Below are 19,039 nucleotides of genomic sequence, written 5' to 3'. Positions count from 1 at the left end.
ATAATTTTGAAAAAAAATGATTATTCTTTCAGTGAAATACGGAACCGTTAGGTATTTTATCAAACGGGTGGCATCCCTAAATCTAAATATTGCTGTTACATTGCAAAACCTTCATTGTTATGTCATAATTATGTACAATTCTGGCAAATTAATTACGGTATTTGTTAGAAAGAAATGGTCTTCACACAGTTCGCAATGAGCCAGGCAGCCCAAACTGCTGCATATACCCTGACTCTGCTTGCACAGAACGCAAGAGAAGTGACACAATTTCCCTAGTTAAAATAAATTAATGTTAGCAGTATTAACAATATTAACTAAATTGGAAGGCTTAAATATACTTGTGTATTGAATTTAAGAAAGGCATTGATGTTTATGGTTAGGTACACATTGGTGCAACGACAGTGCTTTTTTCGCAAAAGCGCTTGTTAAATCATCACCCGTTTGGCGAAGAAGGCTATGATTCGATGATAAATTAACAGGCACCTCATCGATTATATGCAACGCAGGACAAGCTAGATAAACTAGTAATATCATCAACCATGTGTATTTAACTAGCGATTGTTCAAATGGATTGTTCAAATGTTTAATGCTAGCTAGCAACTTACCTTGGCTCCTTGCTGCACTCGCGCAACAGGTAGTACGCCTGCCACACAGTCTACTCGTGGAGTGCAATGTAATTGGCCACAATCGGAGTCCAAAAATGCCGATAGTTATGAAAACTTGAAATCGGCCCTAATTAAAATCGGCCAATTCCGATCAATCGGTCAAACTCTAGTTGAAACATAAGTCTAAGGTCATTTGCACTCTGAAGCAAGTTCTCATTAAGAATTTGCCTGTATTTGGCTCCATTCATTGTTCCCTCTATCCTTACCAGTCTCCCAGTCCGTGCTGATGAAAAGCATCCCCATATCTTGATTCTGCAACCACCATGCTTCCCGGTAGGAATGGTGTTACACAGGTGATGAGCTGTGCCTGATTTTCTCCAGACATGGCGTTTTGAAATTAGGCCAAAGAGTTACATTTTGGTCTCAAACCAGAGAATATTTTTCCTTATTCTTTTGTTTTTTCTGCAAATTCCAGGAATGCTGTCATGTGCCAATTTCTCAGGAGTGGCTTCCATCTGGCCACTCTCCAATAAAGCCCAGATTGGTGAAGTTCTGTAGACTAACTCAGCCAAGGAATTCTGTAGTTTTGTCAGAGTGGTGATTGAGTTCTTGGTCACCTCTCCCTGAACAAGGTCCTTCTTGCCCGGTTTCTCAGTTTTGTCGGCCGGCCAGCTCTAGACAGAGACTGGGTAGTTCCATATTTTTTAAATTTCCCAATGATGGAGACCACTGTGTTCTTGGAATGTTTCAACACTCTATAAATTCTTGAAAACCCTTCCCCAGAGCCAGTGCATTTGGTAAGTATTCAGACTTTTTCCACATTTTGTTATGTTACAGCCTTATTCTAAAATGGATTAAATAAAATCAAAAATCCTCAATCGACACACAATAACCCATGACATAGTGACAAACAGGTTTTTAGAAATGTTTGCAAATGTTAATTACATAAGTATTCAGACCATTTGCTATGAGACTCGAAATTGAGCTCAGGTGCATCCTGTTTCCCTGGATCACACTTGGTTTCTACAACTTGATTGGAGTCGACCTGTGGTAAATTCAACTGATTGGACATGATATGGAAAGGCACACACCAGTCTATATAAGATCTACAACATTGTTGGTTCCCAAGAACACAGTGGCCTCCATCATTCCTAAATGGAAGAAGTGTGGAACCACAAAGTCTTCCTAGAGCAAATTGAGCCATTGGGGAAGAAGGGCCAGAACCCGATGGTCATTCTGACAGAGCTCCAGAGTACCTCTGTGGAGATGAGAGGACCTTCCAGAAGCATAACCATCTCTGCAGCACTCCACCAATCAGGCCTTTATGGTAGAGTGGCCAGACGGAAGCCACTCCTCAGCAAAAGGCACATGACAGCCCGTATGGAGCTTGCCAAAAGGCACCTAAATGACTCTCAGACCATGAGAAACAAGATTTTCTGGTCTGATAAAACCAAGATTTAACTTATTGGCCTGAATGCCAAGCGTCACGTCTGGAGGAAACCTGGCACCATACTTACGGTGAAGCATGGTGGTGGCAGCATCATGCTGTGGGTATGTAATTTAGCAGCAGGGACTGGGAGACTAGTCAGGATTGAGGGAAAGACGAACGGAGCAAAGTACAGAGAGATCTTTGATGAAATCCTGCTCCAAAGCACTCAGGACCTCAGACTGGGGCGAAGATTCAACTTCCAACATGACAACGACCCTAAGCACACAGCCAAGACAACGCAAGAGTGACAAGTCTCAATGTCCTTGAACCAATCGAACATCTCTGGAGAGACCTGAAAATAGCTGTGCAGCGATGTCCCCCATACAAACCAGACAGAGCTTGAGAAGATCTGCAGAGAAGAATGGGAGAAACTCCCCAAATACAGGTGTGCCAAGCTTGTAGCGTCATACCCAAGTAGACTCAAAGCTGTAATCGCTGCCAAAGGTGCTTCAAAGTAAAGTGTCTGAATACTTATGTAAATGTCATAATTCAGTTTTTTTTATAAGTTTGCAAAACATTTTTAAACATTTTTATTTTGTCATTCTGGGGTATTGTATGTAGATTGATGAGGGGAAAAAACTACTTAATCCATTTTAGAATAAGGCTGTAATGTAACAAAATGTGGAAAAAAAGAGGTCTGAATACTTTCTGAATGCACCGTGTATGCCTCATCACAATTCTAGCTCGAAGATCTACAGACAGTTCCTTGGACTTCATGATATAGTTCATGCTCTGACATGCACTATCAATTGTGGGACCTTATATAGACAGGTGAGTTTCGTTCTAAATCATGTCCAAACAATTAAATCGGCCACAGGTCAAATTGTAGTGGCATCTCAAGGATGATCAAAATAAATTGCATGTACCTGAGCTCAATTTGTAGTGTCATAAAGTGATGTCAATATATATTCTGTCTTTAATTTTCAATAAATGTGCAAACATTTCTAAAAACATGTTTTCACTTTGTCATTATGAGGAATTGTGTTTACATGGGTGAGAAAATAATCCATTTAGAATTCAGGCTGTAACAAAATGAGGAATAAGCCAATACTTTCTGAAGGCAGTGTAAATACTGTGTAAATACAGTGTAAATACTGTTCATCCAAGCAAACCTGAGGGTAAACAGACACACAAGCCTACTATAAACTCCAAAATAACCCACTACAGTTACGCTATCTGATATATACCACACACACTTCTTAAGTGTGTGTGTGTGTGTGTGTTTGGATCATCCACCTTGAAAAGAGCTGCCCTAAAAATAAATATATGTCACTGGCGGGGCTCCAAGGAAAGTCCTGAATGAATGAGTCTCGCTGCAGTGTCAACAGAGTGTTGTTTGACTGGGGATTAGGCACTGATGTTACGCCTAATATGGGGGAAATCCCTCCCTATCAGGACTGAAAACAGCTGCTACAGATCAACAATATGTGACAGAGAGAGGGGGAAAGAGAGAGAAAACAATGTTGATGTTCAGTGGTGGGAGTGTAGATAGTTGGCAAGAATAAATGAGAGCGAGACGCAGAGAGAGAGCGAGACGCAGAGAGAGAGACAAAGTGACTAAACTCTGATGCCCAAACACTTGGCATGCCTTGGAGTTGTTTTCAGTGGACAGACTAGGGTCCCCAGGCACATCACAATCCACACAGGCACAAATGACCTGAGGACCCAGCAGGAAAGGGTGGCCACAGCGCAAGGGAGTGATTGAAAAAGCTTCTTCCACTTTCCCCAATGCACAAGTGGTCATCTCTACCCTGCTACCACGAAAATACTTACACCCTGCCGCCACACAGCGGGTGAATGAAAGTGTTTCGCAAGTTTGTGCCTCAAACCTAAATGTCTACCTGGCCCACCACCCCACCCTCAACTTGAACAGCCTTTACGACCAAGTCCACCTCTACAAGGCACCAATCCCAACTTTTGCCAGGACCCTGAAGGACGTCACCCTCAACCGTAGCCCTAGAACCTCACACAGGAGCAACGGACATCCTCCCAGACCTGCAAGACCCCTCCTGAAGGACCTGCATCGAGAGAACACACAAAGAGGACCTACACCCAGAACACAGCATCACCAGCCACACCCCAACCAGATAAGACCACCCCAAGCAAACCCTGGCCACACCCTATAAAGGCCAACGCATCAGACCTGTGTCCCTTCTGCCCACCCCATGCCCCCCGCCACTGCGGCACGGACCTCAACATGACAGCAGGACATATGCCCAGGCCGTGAGCAGCGCAACAGGCCCAAGCCCACTATTTACACCTGCCCAAGCCCCATCCTGCGACCTAAGCTGTACATAACTGATGCTCTGCTCACACCTACTGTGATGGTCCAGGCATAAATTACACAAAAACACCACTAGACACTATGGAACACAAAGCTTTTACAATCTCATCCTGGAATATACAAGGTCTGAGGTCATCTGCCTTTGGCCTAAAGAGCATGAACCCCGACTTCATCAAAGAAATTGGAAATACAGATGTTGTCAACCTAAAATAAACATGGTATAAAGGAGACTTGCCCTCTAGGTTACAGAGAGCTGGTAGTCCCATCCACCAAACTACCAGGTATGAAACAGGGAAAAGACATAGTTGGTATGCTAATTTGGTAAAGAGCAGACCTAACCCACTATTAATTAGTCAATACAGGAACATTTTACATCTGGCTAGAAATTAATAAGAAAATTAAATCAGAGAAAAATGTCCTCACGGGTGCTGGCTATATCCCCCATAATAGAATCCACATACTTTAACGATGACAAGGTCTCCATCTTCGAGGGGGAGATCAACAATTTCCAGGCCCAGGGACATGTACGAGTCTGTTGCGATCTAAATGCGAGAACTGGACAAGTACCTGACACCCTCAGCACACAGGGGGACAAACACCTACAGTTGAAGTCAGAAGTTTACATAGACTCGTTTTTCAACCACTCTACAAATTTCATGTTAACAAACTACAGTTTTGGCAAGTCGGGTATGACACAAGTAATTATTCCAACAAATGTTTACAGAAAGATTATTTCACTTATAATTTACTGTATCACAATTCCAGTGGGTCAGAAGTTTACATACACTAAGTTGACGTCATGGCTTTAGAAGCTTCTGATAGGCTAATTGACATCATTTGAGTCAATTGGAGGTGTACCTGTGGATGTATTTCAAGGCCTACCTTCAAACTCAGTGCCTCCTTGGGTGACATCATGGGAAAATCAAAAGAAATCAGCCAAGACCTCAGATTTTTTTATATTTTTATATCACCACAAGTCTGGTTCCTCCTTGGGAGCAATTTCCGAACGCCTATGCAAGTATAAAACACCATAGGACAAGGGCGCCTTCATACCGCTCAGGAAGGAGACACATTCTGTCTCCTAGAGATGAACGTACTTTGGTGCGAAAAGTGCAAATCAATCCCAGAACAACAGCAAAGGACCTTGTGAAGATGCTGGAGGAAACAGGTAAAAAGTATCTATATCCACAGTAAAACGAGTCCTATATTGACATAATCTGAAAGGCCGCTCAGCAAGAAAGTAGCCACTGCTCCAGAACCGCCATAAAAAAGCCAGACTTCGGTTTGCAACTGCAAATGGAGACAAAGATCACACTTTTTTGAGAAATGTCCACTGGTCTGATGAAACAAAAATATAACTGTTTGGCAATAATAACCATCCGTTTGGAGGAAAAAGGGGGGGGCTTGCAAGCTGAAGAACACCATCCCAACAGTGAAGCACGGGGGTGGCAGCATCATGTTGTGAGGGTGCTTTGCTGCAGGAGGGACTGGTGAACTTCATAAAATAGATGGCTTCATGAGGTAGGAAAATGTGTGGATATATTGAAGCAACATCTCAAGACATCAGTCAGGAAGTTAAAGCTTGGTCGCAAATGGGTTTTCCAAATGGACAATGACGCCAAGCATACTTCCAAAGTTGTGGCAAAATGGCTTAAGGACAACAAAGTCAAGGTATTGGAGTGGCCATCACAAAGCCCTGACCTCAATTCTATAGAACATTTGTGGGCAAAACTGAAAAGGCATGTGCGAGCAAGGAGGCCTAGAAACCTTGACTCAGTTACATCAGCTCTGTCAAGAGGAATGGGCCAAAATTCACCCAACTTATTGTGAGAGGTTTGTGGAAGGCTACCCAAACGTTTGACGCAAGTTAAACAATTTAAAGACAATGCTACCAAATACTAATTGATTGTAACTTCTGACCATTTAAGAATGCGATGAAAGAAATAAAAGCTGAAATAAATCATGCTCTCAACTATTATTCTGACATTTCACATTCTTAAAATAAAGTATTGATCCTAACTGACCCAAGACAGGGAATTTTTACTAGGATTAAATGTCAAGGATTGGAAAAACTGAGTTTAAATGAATTTGGCTAAGGTGTATGTAAACTTCCGACTTCAACTGTACCTGGAGGTGACAGCAATCCCTCCCCCATATGCCTCCATAGACAACATAACCAACAAAAACGCGTCGTAACTCTGTCGGACGCTGGGTATGTACATAGTCAATGGCAGGCTTCGACGGGACTCCTACAGTAGGTACACCTACAGCTCATCTCCTGGCAGTAGTACTGTATACTACTTTATCACTGATCTCATCCCAGAGTCTCTCAGAGCGTTCACAGTCAGCCCACTGACACCCCTATCAGATCACAGCAAAATAACACTCTACTTGAACAGAGCTATGCTCAATCACAAGGAATTATAGCCAAAGGAACTGAATCATAGTACGACATGCTATATATGGAAGGAAAGTAGTGTTAAAAACTTGCCAAAAAACTATTAGGCAACAACAAAGTCAATCCCTTTTAGACAACTTCCTGGACAAAATGTTTCACTGTAATAATGAATGTGTAAACTTGTCAGTAGACAACCTAAACAGTATATTTGACCTCTCAGCTTCAATATCAAATCTAAACATTTCTAGCAGACAACCTAAAAACAATGACAAATGGTTTGATGAAGAATGCAAAAACCTAAGAAAGAAATTGAGAAACCTATCCAACAACCAAAAACATAGAGACCCAGAAAACTTGAGCATACCCCTTCACTACGGTGAATCACTAAAACAATACAGAAATACACTACGGAAAAAGAAAAAGACAGCACGTTAGAAATCAGCTCAACATAATTGAAGAATCCATATAATCTAACCACTTCCGAGAAAATTGAAAACACTAAACAAAAAACAATACGAAGCGTTAGCTATCCAAAATGGCAATGGATAAACCACTTCTCTAATCTTTTTTGCTCTATAACAAAGAACAAACACCAAAAACATATACAGTGGGGAGAACAAGTATTTGATACACTGCCGATTTTGCAGGTTTTCCTACTTACAAAGCATGTAGAGGTCTGTACTTTTTATCATAGGTACACTTCAACTGTGAGAGATGGAATCTAAAACAAAAATCCAGAAAATCACATTGTATGATTTTTAAGTAATTAATTAGCATTTTATTGCATGACATAAGTATTTGATACATCAGAAAAGCAAAACTTTATATTTGGTACAGAAACCTTTGTTTGCAATTACAGAGATCATATGTTTCCTGTAGTTCTTGACCAGGTTTGCACACACTGCAGCAGGGATTTTGGCCCACTCCTCCATACAGACCTTCTCCAGATCCTTCAGGTTTCGGGGCTGTCGCTGGGCAATACGAACTTTCAGCTCCCTCCAAAGATTTTCTATTGGCTTCAGGGCTGGAGACTGGCTAGGCCACTCCAGGACCTTGAGATGCGTCTTACAGAGCCACTCCTTAGTTGCCCTGGCTGTGTGTTTCGGGTCGTTGCCACGACCCATCTTCAATGCTCTTACTGAGGGAAGGAGGTTGTTGGAGATCTCGTGATACATGGCCCCATCCATCCTCCCCTCAATACGGTGCAGTCGTCCTGTCCCCTTTGCAGAAAAGCATCCCCAAAGAATGATGTTTCCACCTCCATGCTTCACGGTTGAGATGGTGTTCTTGGGGTTGTACTCATCCTTCTTCTCCAAACGCGGCGAGTGGAGTTTAGACCAAAAAGCTCTATTTTTGTCTCATCAGACCACATGACCTTCTCCCATTCCTCCTCTGGATCATCCAGATGGTCATTGGAAAACTTCAGACGGGCCTGGACATGCGCTGGCTTGAGCAGGGGGACCTTGCGTGCGCTGCAGGATTTTAATCCATGACGGCGTAGTGTGTTACTAATGGTTTTCTTTGAGACTGTGGTCCCAGCTCTCTTTAGGTCATTGACCAGGTCCTGCCGTGTAGTTCTGGGCTGCTCCCTCACCTTCCTCATGATCATTGATGCCCCACCAGGTGAGATCTTGCATGGAGCCCCAGACCGAGGGTGATTGACCGTCATCCTGAACTTCTTCCATTTTCTAATAATTGCACCAACGGTTGTTGCCTTCTCACCAAGCTGCTTGCCTATTGTCCTGTAGCCCATCCCAGCCTTGTGCAGGTCTACAATTTTATCCCTGATGTCCTTACACAGCTCTCTGGTCTTGGCCATTGTGGAGAGGTTGGAGTCTGTTTGATTGAGTGTGGGGACAGGTGTCTTTTATACCGGTAACGAGTTCAAACAGGTGCAGTTAATACAGGTAATGAGTGGAGAACAGGAGGGCTTCTTAAAGAAAAACTAACAGGTCTGTGAGCCGGAATTCTTACTGGTTGGTAGGTGATCAAATGCTTATGTCATGCAATAAAATGCAAATTAATTACTTAAAAATCATACAAATGTGATTTTCTGGATTTTTGTTTTGTCTCTCACAGTTAAAAATTACAGACCTCTACATGCTTTGAAAGTAGGAAAACCTGCAAAATTGGCAGTGTATCAAATACTTCTTCTCCCCACTGTACATGATTAAATACAAATCTTACAATAAACTATTGAAGACTAACAGAACCCACTGGATTCTCCAATTACATTGAATGAACTACGGGACAAAATACAAACCCTCCAACCCAAAAAGGCCTGTGGGGTTGATGGTATCTTAAATGAAATGATAAAATATACAGACAACAAATTACAATTCGCTATAGTTAAACATCATCCTTAGCTCTGGCATATTTGGAACTAAGGACTGATCACCCCAATCCACAAAAGTGGAGACAAATTTGACCCCAGTAACTACCGTGGGATATGCGTCAACAGCAACCTTGGGAAAAGCCCCTGCATTATCATTAACAGTAGACTAGTACATTTCCTTAGTGAAAGTACTGAACAAATGTCAAATTGGCTTTTTACCAAATTACCATAAGACAGACCACGTATTCACCCTGCACACCCCAATTGACAAACAAAACAAAGGCAAAGTTTTCTCATGCTTTGCTGATAAAAAAAAAAAAGTTTGACTCAATTTGGCTAAACAAATGGATGGAAACTGGTGTTTCCATTATAGGAGATTATAAAATCCATGTACACAAACAAGTGTGGTTAAAATTAGCAGAAAAAACACGTCTTTCCACAGGGCCGGGGGGTGAGACAGGGATGCACCTTAAGCCCCAACCTCTTCATATATATCTCAGAGAGAGAGAGAGAGAGACGCAGAGAGAGAGAGACGCAGAGAGAGAGAGAGAGACGCAGAGAGAGCGAGAGAGACGCAGAGAGTCGCAGAGTGAGAGATGCAGAGAGAGTCGCAGAGAGAGAGAGAGAGACGCAAAAAGAGCGAGAGAGAGATGCAAAAAGAGCGAGAGAGACGCAGAGAGCGAGAGACGCAGAGAAGAGAGCGAGACGCATGGATGAGAAGACACATTATAGAGATGGAGAGATAACAGATGAGATACTAAGGGAAAGAATAGAGAAACACAAAACTTAATTCTAAAAACATTTGACAGCATCATTGGTGCAGCCAGACAAGCTCTGATGCTTTGATTGGCTGTGCTGTGCCCTGTAATTAGCAGCAGTCACGACATATACACACCACTTGCACTTCCAGCTGCCCTTGGGCACCGTCTGCAGGGGTGGGTCCAGGCAGTATGTGTGGTAGCTGATGTCACAGTTGTCACACAGCAGCAGGCGGCCTGGGTCGCTGGCCTGGCCGCACGCCTCGCACACCGTGCACTCCAGACAGCGCCAGCCTTTACTCAGTACCACCCGGGTGATCTGGTGGTACAGGGGGGCAAAGGTTAGAGAGGGGTTAAAGGGGCAGAGCAGGGATAGGAAGCCCCTTTAAGGTCCATTTCAATGGAGCATATTGACTAATGGCTGTATGTTCTATATTTACATTGTAGGGGAATAATCAAATCTAGTTCCCAGCAGCACATCTTCCAGGTTAAAGGTCATTGGTGAGCTATTTGTCAAAGGGATGCACCGGTATTTATTAGCCAATAAACCATGGATGCAGAGGGAGGATCAAACCAATTGAGAGAAAGACCCTCCACCCTCACAATTATGTGCTGAAAGCCAGACAACAAATACCATAACAAGCTGACGTTGGTGGAACGTGGGTGAATTTCCACTTGCATAGTTTAGCCACCCAGATTATCTCCATTAAATGTTTTTTTTATTTCAGTACTCAAATCTGGGTGAGGTATTTATAGACTGCATAGTAAACTGTTACCCAATATCATTACCCAATTACTCCTAAATGTATCATGGGCTTACTTATAAACACCACTTTGTGCCAGAAGGCCGCCAATTGCATTGGATCCAGCAGACCGAAATGGATGCCAAAAAAGAGACTTATTCTCACCATGTTGTCAATAACAGGTACATCTCTCTTTTACTAGCCTTGTAATAAAAAGAAATAAAAATTACAACCAAGCAGCCAATGTGTATAGCCGTGAGTGAAATGTACAGTCACACTAAGTGCTGCTGAGCGCACTTGGCTACCAAGGGCAATTAGCCGTTTCGCTAGCTACCGGGGGCCATCAATAATGCCGTCTCCATCATTCCTGTCCATTAGCTTCCGCCAGTGCGCCGCGGTGCTGCTAACATCAATCGGTTTAATCACTGTGTTAGCTGGGATGGGTGCGATTGGCTGGCAGAGGCAGGCGTGATGAAGAAAACCTGTGCGTGTGTGTGAGTGGGTGCGCCTGTGTCTGATAGTCTCCCATTATTGAGTGAGTGCTTTTTTTTCAGGGGGAGAGATTAAAAGGGGGGTGGGCACATTCTATATTTTATTTTCATAAAAGTAAAACTTCTATACAGTCTATTGATTTTATTTTAGAGGCTGTGTTCCAACTAGAATGGAATATGACAATGGTAGGCAAGCCGGCTTGGAGTGGCAACTGCTTGAGGTGATATTTGTGAAAAAGTTAACACTTTATCAAAGGAAACTGTCTTAGGCCCTTATTTGTCTGCCAGAGGGGGTGGTGTTGCGGGGATAAGGCTTGGCGATAAATCCATCAATAGAATCCACACAAGGTGCTTAAAGTGAAACCTGTTAATCATCCCAGTATTTATTTGACACCTTGGCTCAAAGCTGCTTGGGGAGGTTGGCACAGAGCCTAATACAATCTGTAGGGAATCCCCTGGCGACTACACTACAACCAAACTATGCATACATGTAGCCACATACACAAAATGTTGCTGTTTTAAAGCTAACTTCCTGCAATTTTACAAATTTTGCCACGGGGTGGAGAGACCATTTTAATTTTAAAGCTAATTTCCTGCAATTCTACACATTTTTGACATGGCTTATGCCATGTTCTTATGCCATCTGAGCAGTGGTGTAAAGTACTTTAAAGTACTACTTAAGTAGTTTTTTGTGTGTATCTGTACTTTACGATTTATATTTTTTGGCAACTTTGACTTTACTACATCCCTAAAGAAAATATTGTACTTTGTCTTTCATACAATTTCCCTGACAACAAAAACTACTCGTTACATTTTGAATGCTTAGCAGGACAGGAAAATTGTCAAACTTATCAAGAACACACGGTCATCCCTACTGCCTCTGGTCTGGTGGACTCACTAAACACAAATGCATCTTTTGTAAATAATGTCTGAGTGTTGGAGTGGGTGCCCCTCCTTATACGTGTACGTTTACTTTTGATACTTAAGTATATTTAAACCAAATACTTTTAGACTTTTACTAGTATTTTACTGGCTGACTTTTACTTGAGTAACTTTATATTAAAAAGGTATCTATACTTTTACTCAATTATGACAATTGGGTACTTTTCCCACCACTGCATCTGAGTGCCTCAAGCAGAGGGAGGGGTCCCATGTCATGCTAAATGCATTTAGACACTGCTAAATGCATATAGGAGAAACAATGCAGTGTTTATATACATACACATTATTGGTTGCGGATTAACTTTTGAGACATACTGTAGGTCTGGTATAGGAAAGAGAAGGGTTCACCTTGATGTTGACACAGAAGGGGTGGTAACACTGGCCACACTGGGAGCAGGCCAGCAGCCTGCCCTCTGACCCCTGGCCAAAACTCCCACACACCACACACATGTCCTGTATAAGGGAGAGAGGGGGAGGAAGGGAGAAGAGAAAAAAAAGAGAAGTAGACAGAGAGGGAAAGAAGGAGGTAGGGAGAGAAAGATGGAGAGGTGGGGGGGTCAAGAGAGGGAGCAGGGGAGTGAGAGAAAAGGATGTGGAAGGAAAAGGAGAGAGTGCATAAGTAATGGGGGAAAGAGCAGGTAAACAGAAAATTGAGAGAAAACAAGAGAAAGTTAAGTTTCTTGACATACATAAACATATGGCTCTCGGGATACGTTCGTCTTCCACGATACAGCATCTCTTAAGAGCCTTACCTCACAGCAGGATTCATCAGTGTCTTAGGGGTGTGTGTGTGCGCGAGTGTGCGCATGCATGTCCATGTGTGGGTGTGTGTTTGTGCGTGCACTGCAAAAATAGCCAGACACAAATGAGTGGAAAATTTGGAAGAGAAAACAAGGCCAAGAAGAGACTAGTAAACAGGCTGTCCAACAAGAGACTAGTAAACAGGCTGTCCAACAAGGCCAAGAAGAGACTAGTAAACAGGCTGTCCAACAAGGCCAAGAAGAGACTAGTAGACAGGCTGTCCAACAAGGCCAAGAAGAGACTAGTAGACAGGCTTTCCAACAAGGCCAAGAAGAGACTAGTAGACAGGCTGTCCAACAAGGCCAAGAAGAGACTAGTAAACAGGCTGTCCAACAAGGACAAGAGACTATCATAGCATCATCATACAAAATTCATTTTTAATGTTTCATCGTCTCTAATAGCTGTAGTATTTTATTACCAGCATGCATATTCAAATATGTACAGTAGGGCTGACCCCATTTAGTCAATTGGTCGATTGTTTGGTCAATAGGCTGTTGGTAGACAGAGATTTCTTTCGTCGAGCAGTCACAATTCATTTATTTTATTTTTCACAAGACACGTGTCTGATTCACGCCTGTCTCAGTGGACTAATCCATTGCGCACGCCATGAGGAAGGCACAGTTCATCACTAAGATATGTGATATTGAAATTGTGTATGTTATATTATGTAAAAATATTATGGTGCAACACTAATAAATATAATATTTTATAACAAATGTGCTTTTTCCCGTATTGGATACGGTCACTGTCCGCGGTTCAGAAACAATCTTCAGTGCGCCGTAGAATTGCCGCCTTTCCCTATGTTGCCATCTGCATAATAGCAAAGTTACTAGCATATTGGGAATGAGAACAATGCGGCTGAGGCAGCAGCAGCACAGACGAGTCAACAGTCCTTGCTTAAGCCTAATTGTTTAAGAAAATTGAGAAGATGTGAAACCCCAACTTAATTAAGTCTTATAATCAATAGCCTAACTGTTAAATGCGCCTGACTTTATAAATCATCCATATTTAAATATCTACAGAAATAAGACAGATCTTGCTTCCGTTGCTTGTTTGAGTGTTTAATAGCCTACTGATTCCGTGAGCACCAAGCCTCATGCAACAGCAAAATATTGGACAAAGCAATTTCACAGATTCAGCTGTTTTTAATCTTTGCTTTGCTTTAATCAAGACTTTAGCATTTTTTTCCGTTAGAACAGATTGGTATTAATTATAATGTATTTAGTGTTGTTTACACTGTTCCAAACAGACAGAAAAATGATATTGTAATCTAACCGCGCCGGTTTGTCACACATATGCATTTAGCTCTCGCTCCCATACCCCTCATTTATCTTGATCTCTTTCGTATTGTTATAATTATTATTATGATCGTCGTTATCATTAGTAGGCTTTGTATAGTAGCCTTGTGTAACCACCATCGAGCTGTAGGCCTAAGAGCACATCCGGTTTAGTCTTAATAACTGTAACTTAGTTAGGCCTATATTTCAATATATAGGCTACTGTATCAATCATTCATTCATTTGTTCATGCCATCAAACAGGATATGAGACATTCATGCTTTGAAATACAATTGATTATTTAGTGTTGTTTACACTGTTTCAAATTGTCAGAAACAATATTTTATTATAATCTAACAGTAACGACTTTTGGCACACAATACTCAAGCAATAATTGCTCCTATACCAGCCTTTATTTTATCTCCAGTAACTTCCACAACTAAGTCAGATGTCTTCCACAGATCTGACTTCCCCTTTCCCTGCTGAGCAACCAGTAAACATTCGCCCGTTTCGAGTTTCTTTTTCACTTCCTCCGCATCCATTTTGCTGTCACGTGTTACTGTGTTGGGAGTTTGTTATAACCAATTTCTTGATGTGATTATGACAGGGTATAGGTCAGGCCCAATTGGTCACATGCGATGCATACATGTTTCACGTAAAGAGAGCAAGGGTTGAGCGAATAGGGAATGTTTTTCCTAAACAAATTAGAGATTGATAACTTTTCAGTCAGAAACAAGTAAATGGCTGCAATTATGTTGCAGCTTCAGCATGAACAGCGCAATAAACACTCGCAATAAACACTCGTGCTGCCTTTGAGCTGCAGTAGGGAGAAGAGCGAGACAACGTGTGCCAGTCACACAGGTTCTAGCTGTAATTTATTTCAACAGTGTGACCATCAGGCTCTTTCTTGAGTCATTTGTGTGTCTTAATTATTTAATCAAACAGTGTGCTAAAAGCATCAGACAAGCACAGTGCATATGTAGTTGATTTTATTTAAACACAGGGTGTGTGTCTATATATGGAAAAATAAGGTTAAAAACATTACAACCAATCAATTGGTCAAAACAGGACGACTCTCGGTTGACAAACATTTTTGTCAGTTGGGACAGCCATAATGTACAGTACAGTATTTGGTTATGTAAGACATTTAACAGGCTTTAGGCCTATTCAACAGACACAGCTTGACCAGGGAGGAAGAGTCTGACTGTCCTCCTTATTAAAGTCACCAGTCACTACTGCTATACAGAGCCTTTTCTAAGGAAGACAAGAAGGATTTGACAGTAGAGAGACCACGAGGGGAGTTGAAATACACAGCTTTAAGCAACACACACAGACAGACACAAACAAGCCGGGACTTTGACGGCACAAAGTGTCAATACTCTATCGTTTCAGAGATGTATGATGGTACTGGCCTGTCAGATTGAAGTGTTCTGAAGTTGAGAACATGACCACGGTGTTGGTACTGACCTGTCAGAGTGAAGTGTTCTGAAGTTGAGAACATGACCACAGTGTTGGTACTGACCTGTCAGTGTGAAGTGGTCTGAGGTTGAGAACATGACCACAGTGTTGGTACTGACCTGTCAGTGTGAAGTGGTCTGAGGTTGAGAACATGACCACAGTGTTGGTACTGACCTGTCAGAGTGAAGTGGTCTGAGGTTGAGAACATGACCACAGTGTTGGTACTGACCTGTCAGAGTGAAGTGGTCTGAGGTTGAGAACATGACCACAGTGTTGGTACTGACCTGTCAGTGTGAAGTGGTCTGAGGTTGAGAACATGACCACAGTGTTGGTACTGACCTGTCAGTGTGAAGTGGTCTGAGGTTGAGAACATGACCACAGTGTTGGTACTGACCTGTCAGTGTGAAGTGGTCTGAGGTTGAGAACATGACCACAGTGTTGGTACTGACCTGTCAGAGTGAAGTGGTCTGAGGTTGAGAACATGACCACAGTGTTGGTACTGACCTGTCAGTGTGAAGTGGTCTGAGGTTGAGAACATGACCACAGTGTTGGTACTGACCTGTCAGTGTGAAGTGGTCTGAAATTGAGAACATGACCACAGTGTTGGTACTGACCTGTCAGAGTGAAGTGGTCTGAGGTTGAGAACATGACCACAGTGTTGGTACTGACCTGTCAGTGTGAAGTGGTCTGAGGTTGAGAACATGACCACAGTGTTGGTACTGACCTGTCAGAGTGAAGTGGTCTGAGGTTGAGAACATGACCACAGTGTTGGTACTGACCTGTCAGAGTGAAGTGGTCTGAGGTTGAGAACATGACCACAGTGTTGGTACTGACCTGTCAGTGTGAAGTGGTCTGAGGTTGAGAACATGACCACAGTGTTGGTACTGACCTGTCTGAGAGTGAAGTGGTCTGAGGTTGAGAACATGACCACAGTGTTGGTACTGACCTGTCTGAGTGAAGTGGTCTGAGGTTGAGAACATGACCACAGTGTTGGTACTGACCTGTCAGTGTGAAGTGGTCTGAGGTTGAGAACATGACCACAGTGTTGGTACTGACCTGTCTGAGAGTGAAGTGGTCTGAGGTTGAGAACATGACCACAGTGTTGTGCATGGCATTCTCCTCCTCTTCTTTCACCATGTACGGCTGCTCCACAAAGCTGGCCTTTAGAGACACACACGGACATGTACGGACACACACACGAACACAGGCACACACATACAGGCACACAAGCAGGAGTTGATTCACAAATTATTCAAAAAAATATTGAAATTAAAACAGATGGTAAGATTGTGATAAAAAATAAAATATTGCTTGACCTAGTAAAGTATTTTTCAATTGAGGTAGAAAAGATCTCCCAGGAATAGGCCTGATCTAGGTCTAGGACATGGAAGACGTTCTCATGTGACCAGCTATCACACCTCCAGACTGTGTGTCAATATATTATTATGTAATCCACAGGGACAAACAGGCAGCAGGGTTCCCATCTCAGCATTACCATACGGCTCTGGTCAACAAGCAGGCTGCTATCTAATCCAACTATCTAGCTCGTACAATCAATACAGAATTGACATTTCTATCTTAAAAGGTGCCCACAATGTATAGTATTTAAATGCATGTTGAACACATTTTCTGCGTCAACCACCCACAGTTTTTAGTGTGTGTGTGTGGGGGGTTCCCTGCCCACCGCTATGTATAAAATAGCATTCCTCTCCCCACCACCCCCTCCCAACCAACCAACCCTCATGCCGTGCTTGAGTGTACTGTTCCTCTTGCTAATGTGAGAGCACTCTCTGGGTTAAGCTAAGCACATTAGGCCATTGTTTTATTAATGTATGCAGAGGAGGAGGAGGACAGAGAGAGGGAGGGAGGCGGTGGAGGGGGATAAAGGGGGGGTGAGGTCTCCTACCCCAGGGGTCATGGCGAGGGTGGTGTCGGCTTTGAGTCCTCGAGAGCGTCCGCGGCCCCCGCGCCCAGATAGGTTGGCCCCGCGGGGCCTCCGCCTTCCAGGGAAGCCCGAACCACGACCCTGTGTGGGCAGGATAAAAGAGTGAGGGGGGAGAGAGACATTAAGACAGGAGCAAGAGGAGAGTGTGAGGAGAAAGCAAGACAGGAGGGAGACAGGGAGGAGAGAGCGAGGAGAGAGCAAGACAGGAGGGAGACAGGGAGGAGAGAGAGACAAGAGGGTGAGAGGTGTGTGTCGGGCAGAGAATATCAGAGAGAGCAAGGAAGGAGCGAGAGGGAACGAGCGAGGGGGAACGAGGAAGGAGCGAGAGGGAACGAGCGAGGGGGAACGAGGAAGGAGCGAGGGGGAACAAGGAGGGAAATAGGAAAGAGCTAGAGAGGGATAGAGGAAGGGGAGAGCGGGAAAGAGTAGAGCGCGCACGAGAGGGAGGTATGAAGTGTGTATATGCTAACTGATATGAGACTACACATCGCTCAGATCAGTGATAGATTGAAGTATAATAATTGAGCCATGTTGTGAAGGAGTTTATATTTACCTTGTCAGCTCAGACAGAACGACATAACAGTGGAGTTTATGAACTCAGAGCGCGTGCGAGAGAGAGGCTTGTTGTGGCGAGTTAGCGTCAAAGTGGATTCATGTCACAATGTCAGGACTAAAGGGTTGCGGTGGGGGTGACAGAGATGGGGGTCAGGGGTAGCCTGGAAACCCAGACTGTGTGTATTGAGTTTGTTTCACTCCACTATCAGTCTGGGATTCCTGTCGTCCCGGCAATGCTAACAACGCTAAATGCTAACTATGTTAATTTATAGAATAATAACGCCATTCATAAAGGAGGTGCAAAAACAATGTTCACATGGATTTGCCTTCACTACATCACTGCAGGAGGCACCATGTGCTGTGTCATGTCCTAACCTGGCCGGGCTAAACCACTGAGTGAAAGGGAGGGAGGGGGATTGGACATGGACATCATAAGAGCGCTCCATTTTACCACTCTCATGCTCCAGACGGGCACCTCCTGCAGCTGCCTGTTTTTTGGGCCATCCCACCCCCCCTCTGAGGGGTCCTGCTGGGACCAAGAGCTTGCTGCCCTATGGTTACTCCATACTCCCTGATTGGAGGAGGGGTGGGGGTAGGAGGAAGAGGGGTTGGGAGTGGGAGGGGACAAAATGCAGCAAAATAAATAAATAAATAAATAAATAACAGCCAAATGCAAATGTCAAACAAAGCAACAAAATAAATGATAATACATGACATTATAAAAAACAGCCAAGAAACCAGTGAGATGAGACGTTTGGGACAGATCCTATACATGAGTGGAGGGTAAACTGAATTCAACTCAATTTGGAGATTCAGTACAACTCAATTTGAAAATCTGTTCCAATCAAAAGGGAGATTGTGAAATATCGATGTCTGCAAGAAGAGGGTCAAGTTCAATAGTCGGAGAGAAGACGAGACATTGCACGTTTGCACATCCACTGCTTCCAGTAATTCTACG

At 43.3% G+C, this 19,039-nt stretch overlaps 1 protein-coding gene across 1 annotated transcript in view; it reads right to left on the bottom strand.

Annotated features, from left to right (window-relative positions):
* The window catches only part of LOC139367007 (histone-lysine N-methyltransferase 2C-like), a 221,964-nt gene that overhangs the window by 89,278 nt on the left and 113,647 nt on the right, over positions 1-19,039 (bottom strand). The window contains exons 14-18 of the mRNA XM_071104854.1: positions 18,533-18,652; positions 17,488-17,607; positions 16,638-16,742; positions 12,394-12,498; positions 10,007-10,188 (exon numbers count right to left, since the gene is read on the bottom strand). Coding sequence (XP_070960955.1) covers positions 10,007-10,188; positions 12,394-12,498; positions 16,638-16,742; positions 17,488-17,607; positions 18,533-18,652 — 632 coding nt within the window. The remainder of the gene's footprint in view (positions 1-10,006; positions 10,189-12,393; positions 12,499-16,637; positions 16,743-17,487; positions 17,608-18,532; positions 18,653-19,039) is intronic.

The sequence above is a fragment of the Oncorhynchus clarkii genome, chromosome 15, assembly GCF_045791955.1.
Source record: "Oncorhynchus clarkii lewisi isolate Uvic-CL-2024 chromosome 15, UVic_Ocla_1.0, whole genome shotgun sequence".
Lineage (NCBI taxonomy): Eukaryota > Metazoa > Chordata > Actinopteri > Salmoniformes > Salmonidae > Oncorhynchus > Oncorhynchus clarkii.
Note: the sequence above shows the minus strand (reverse complement) of the source record. Positions and strands in the feature narration are given on the sequence as shown.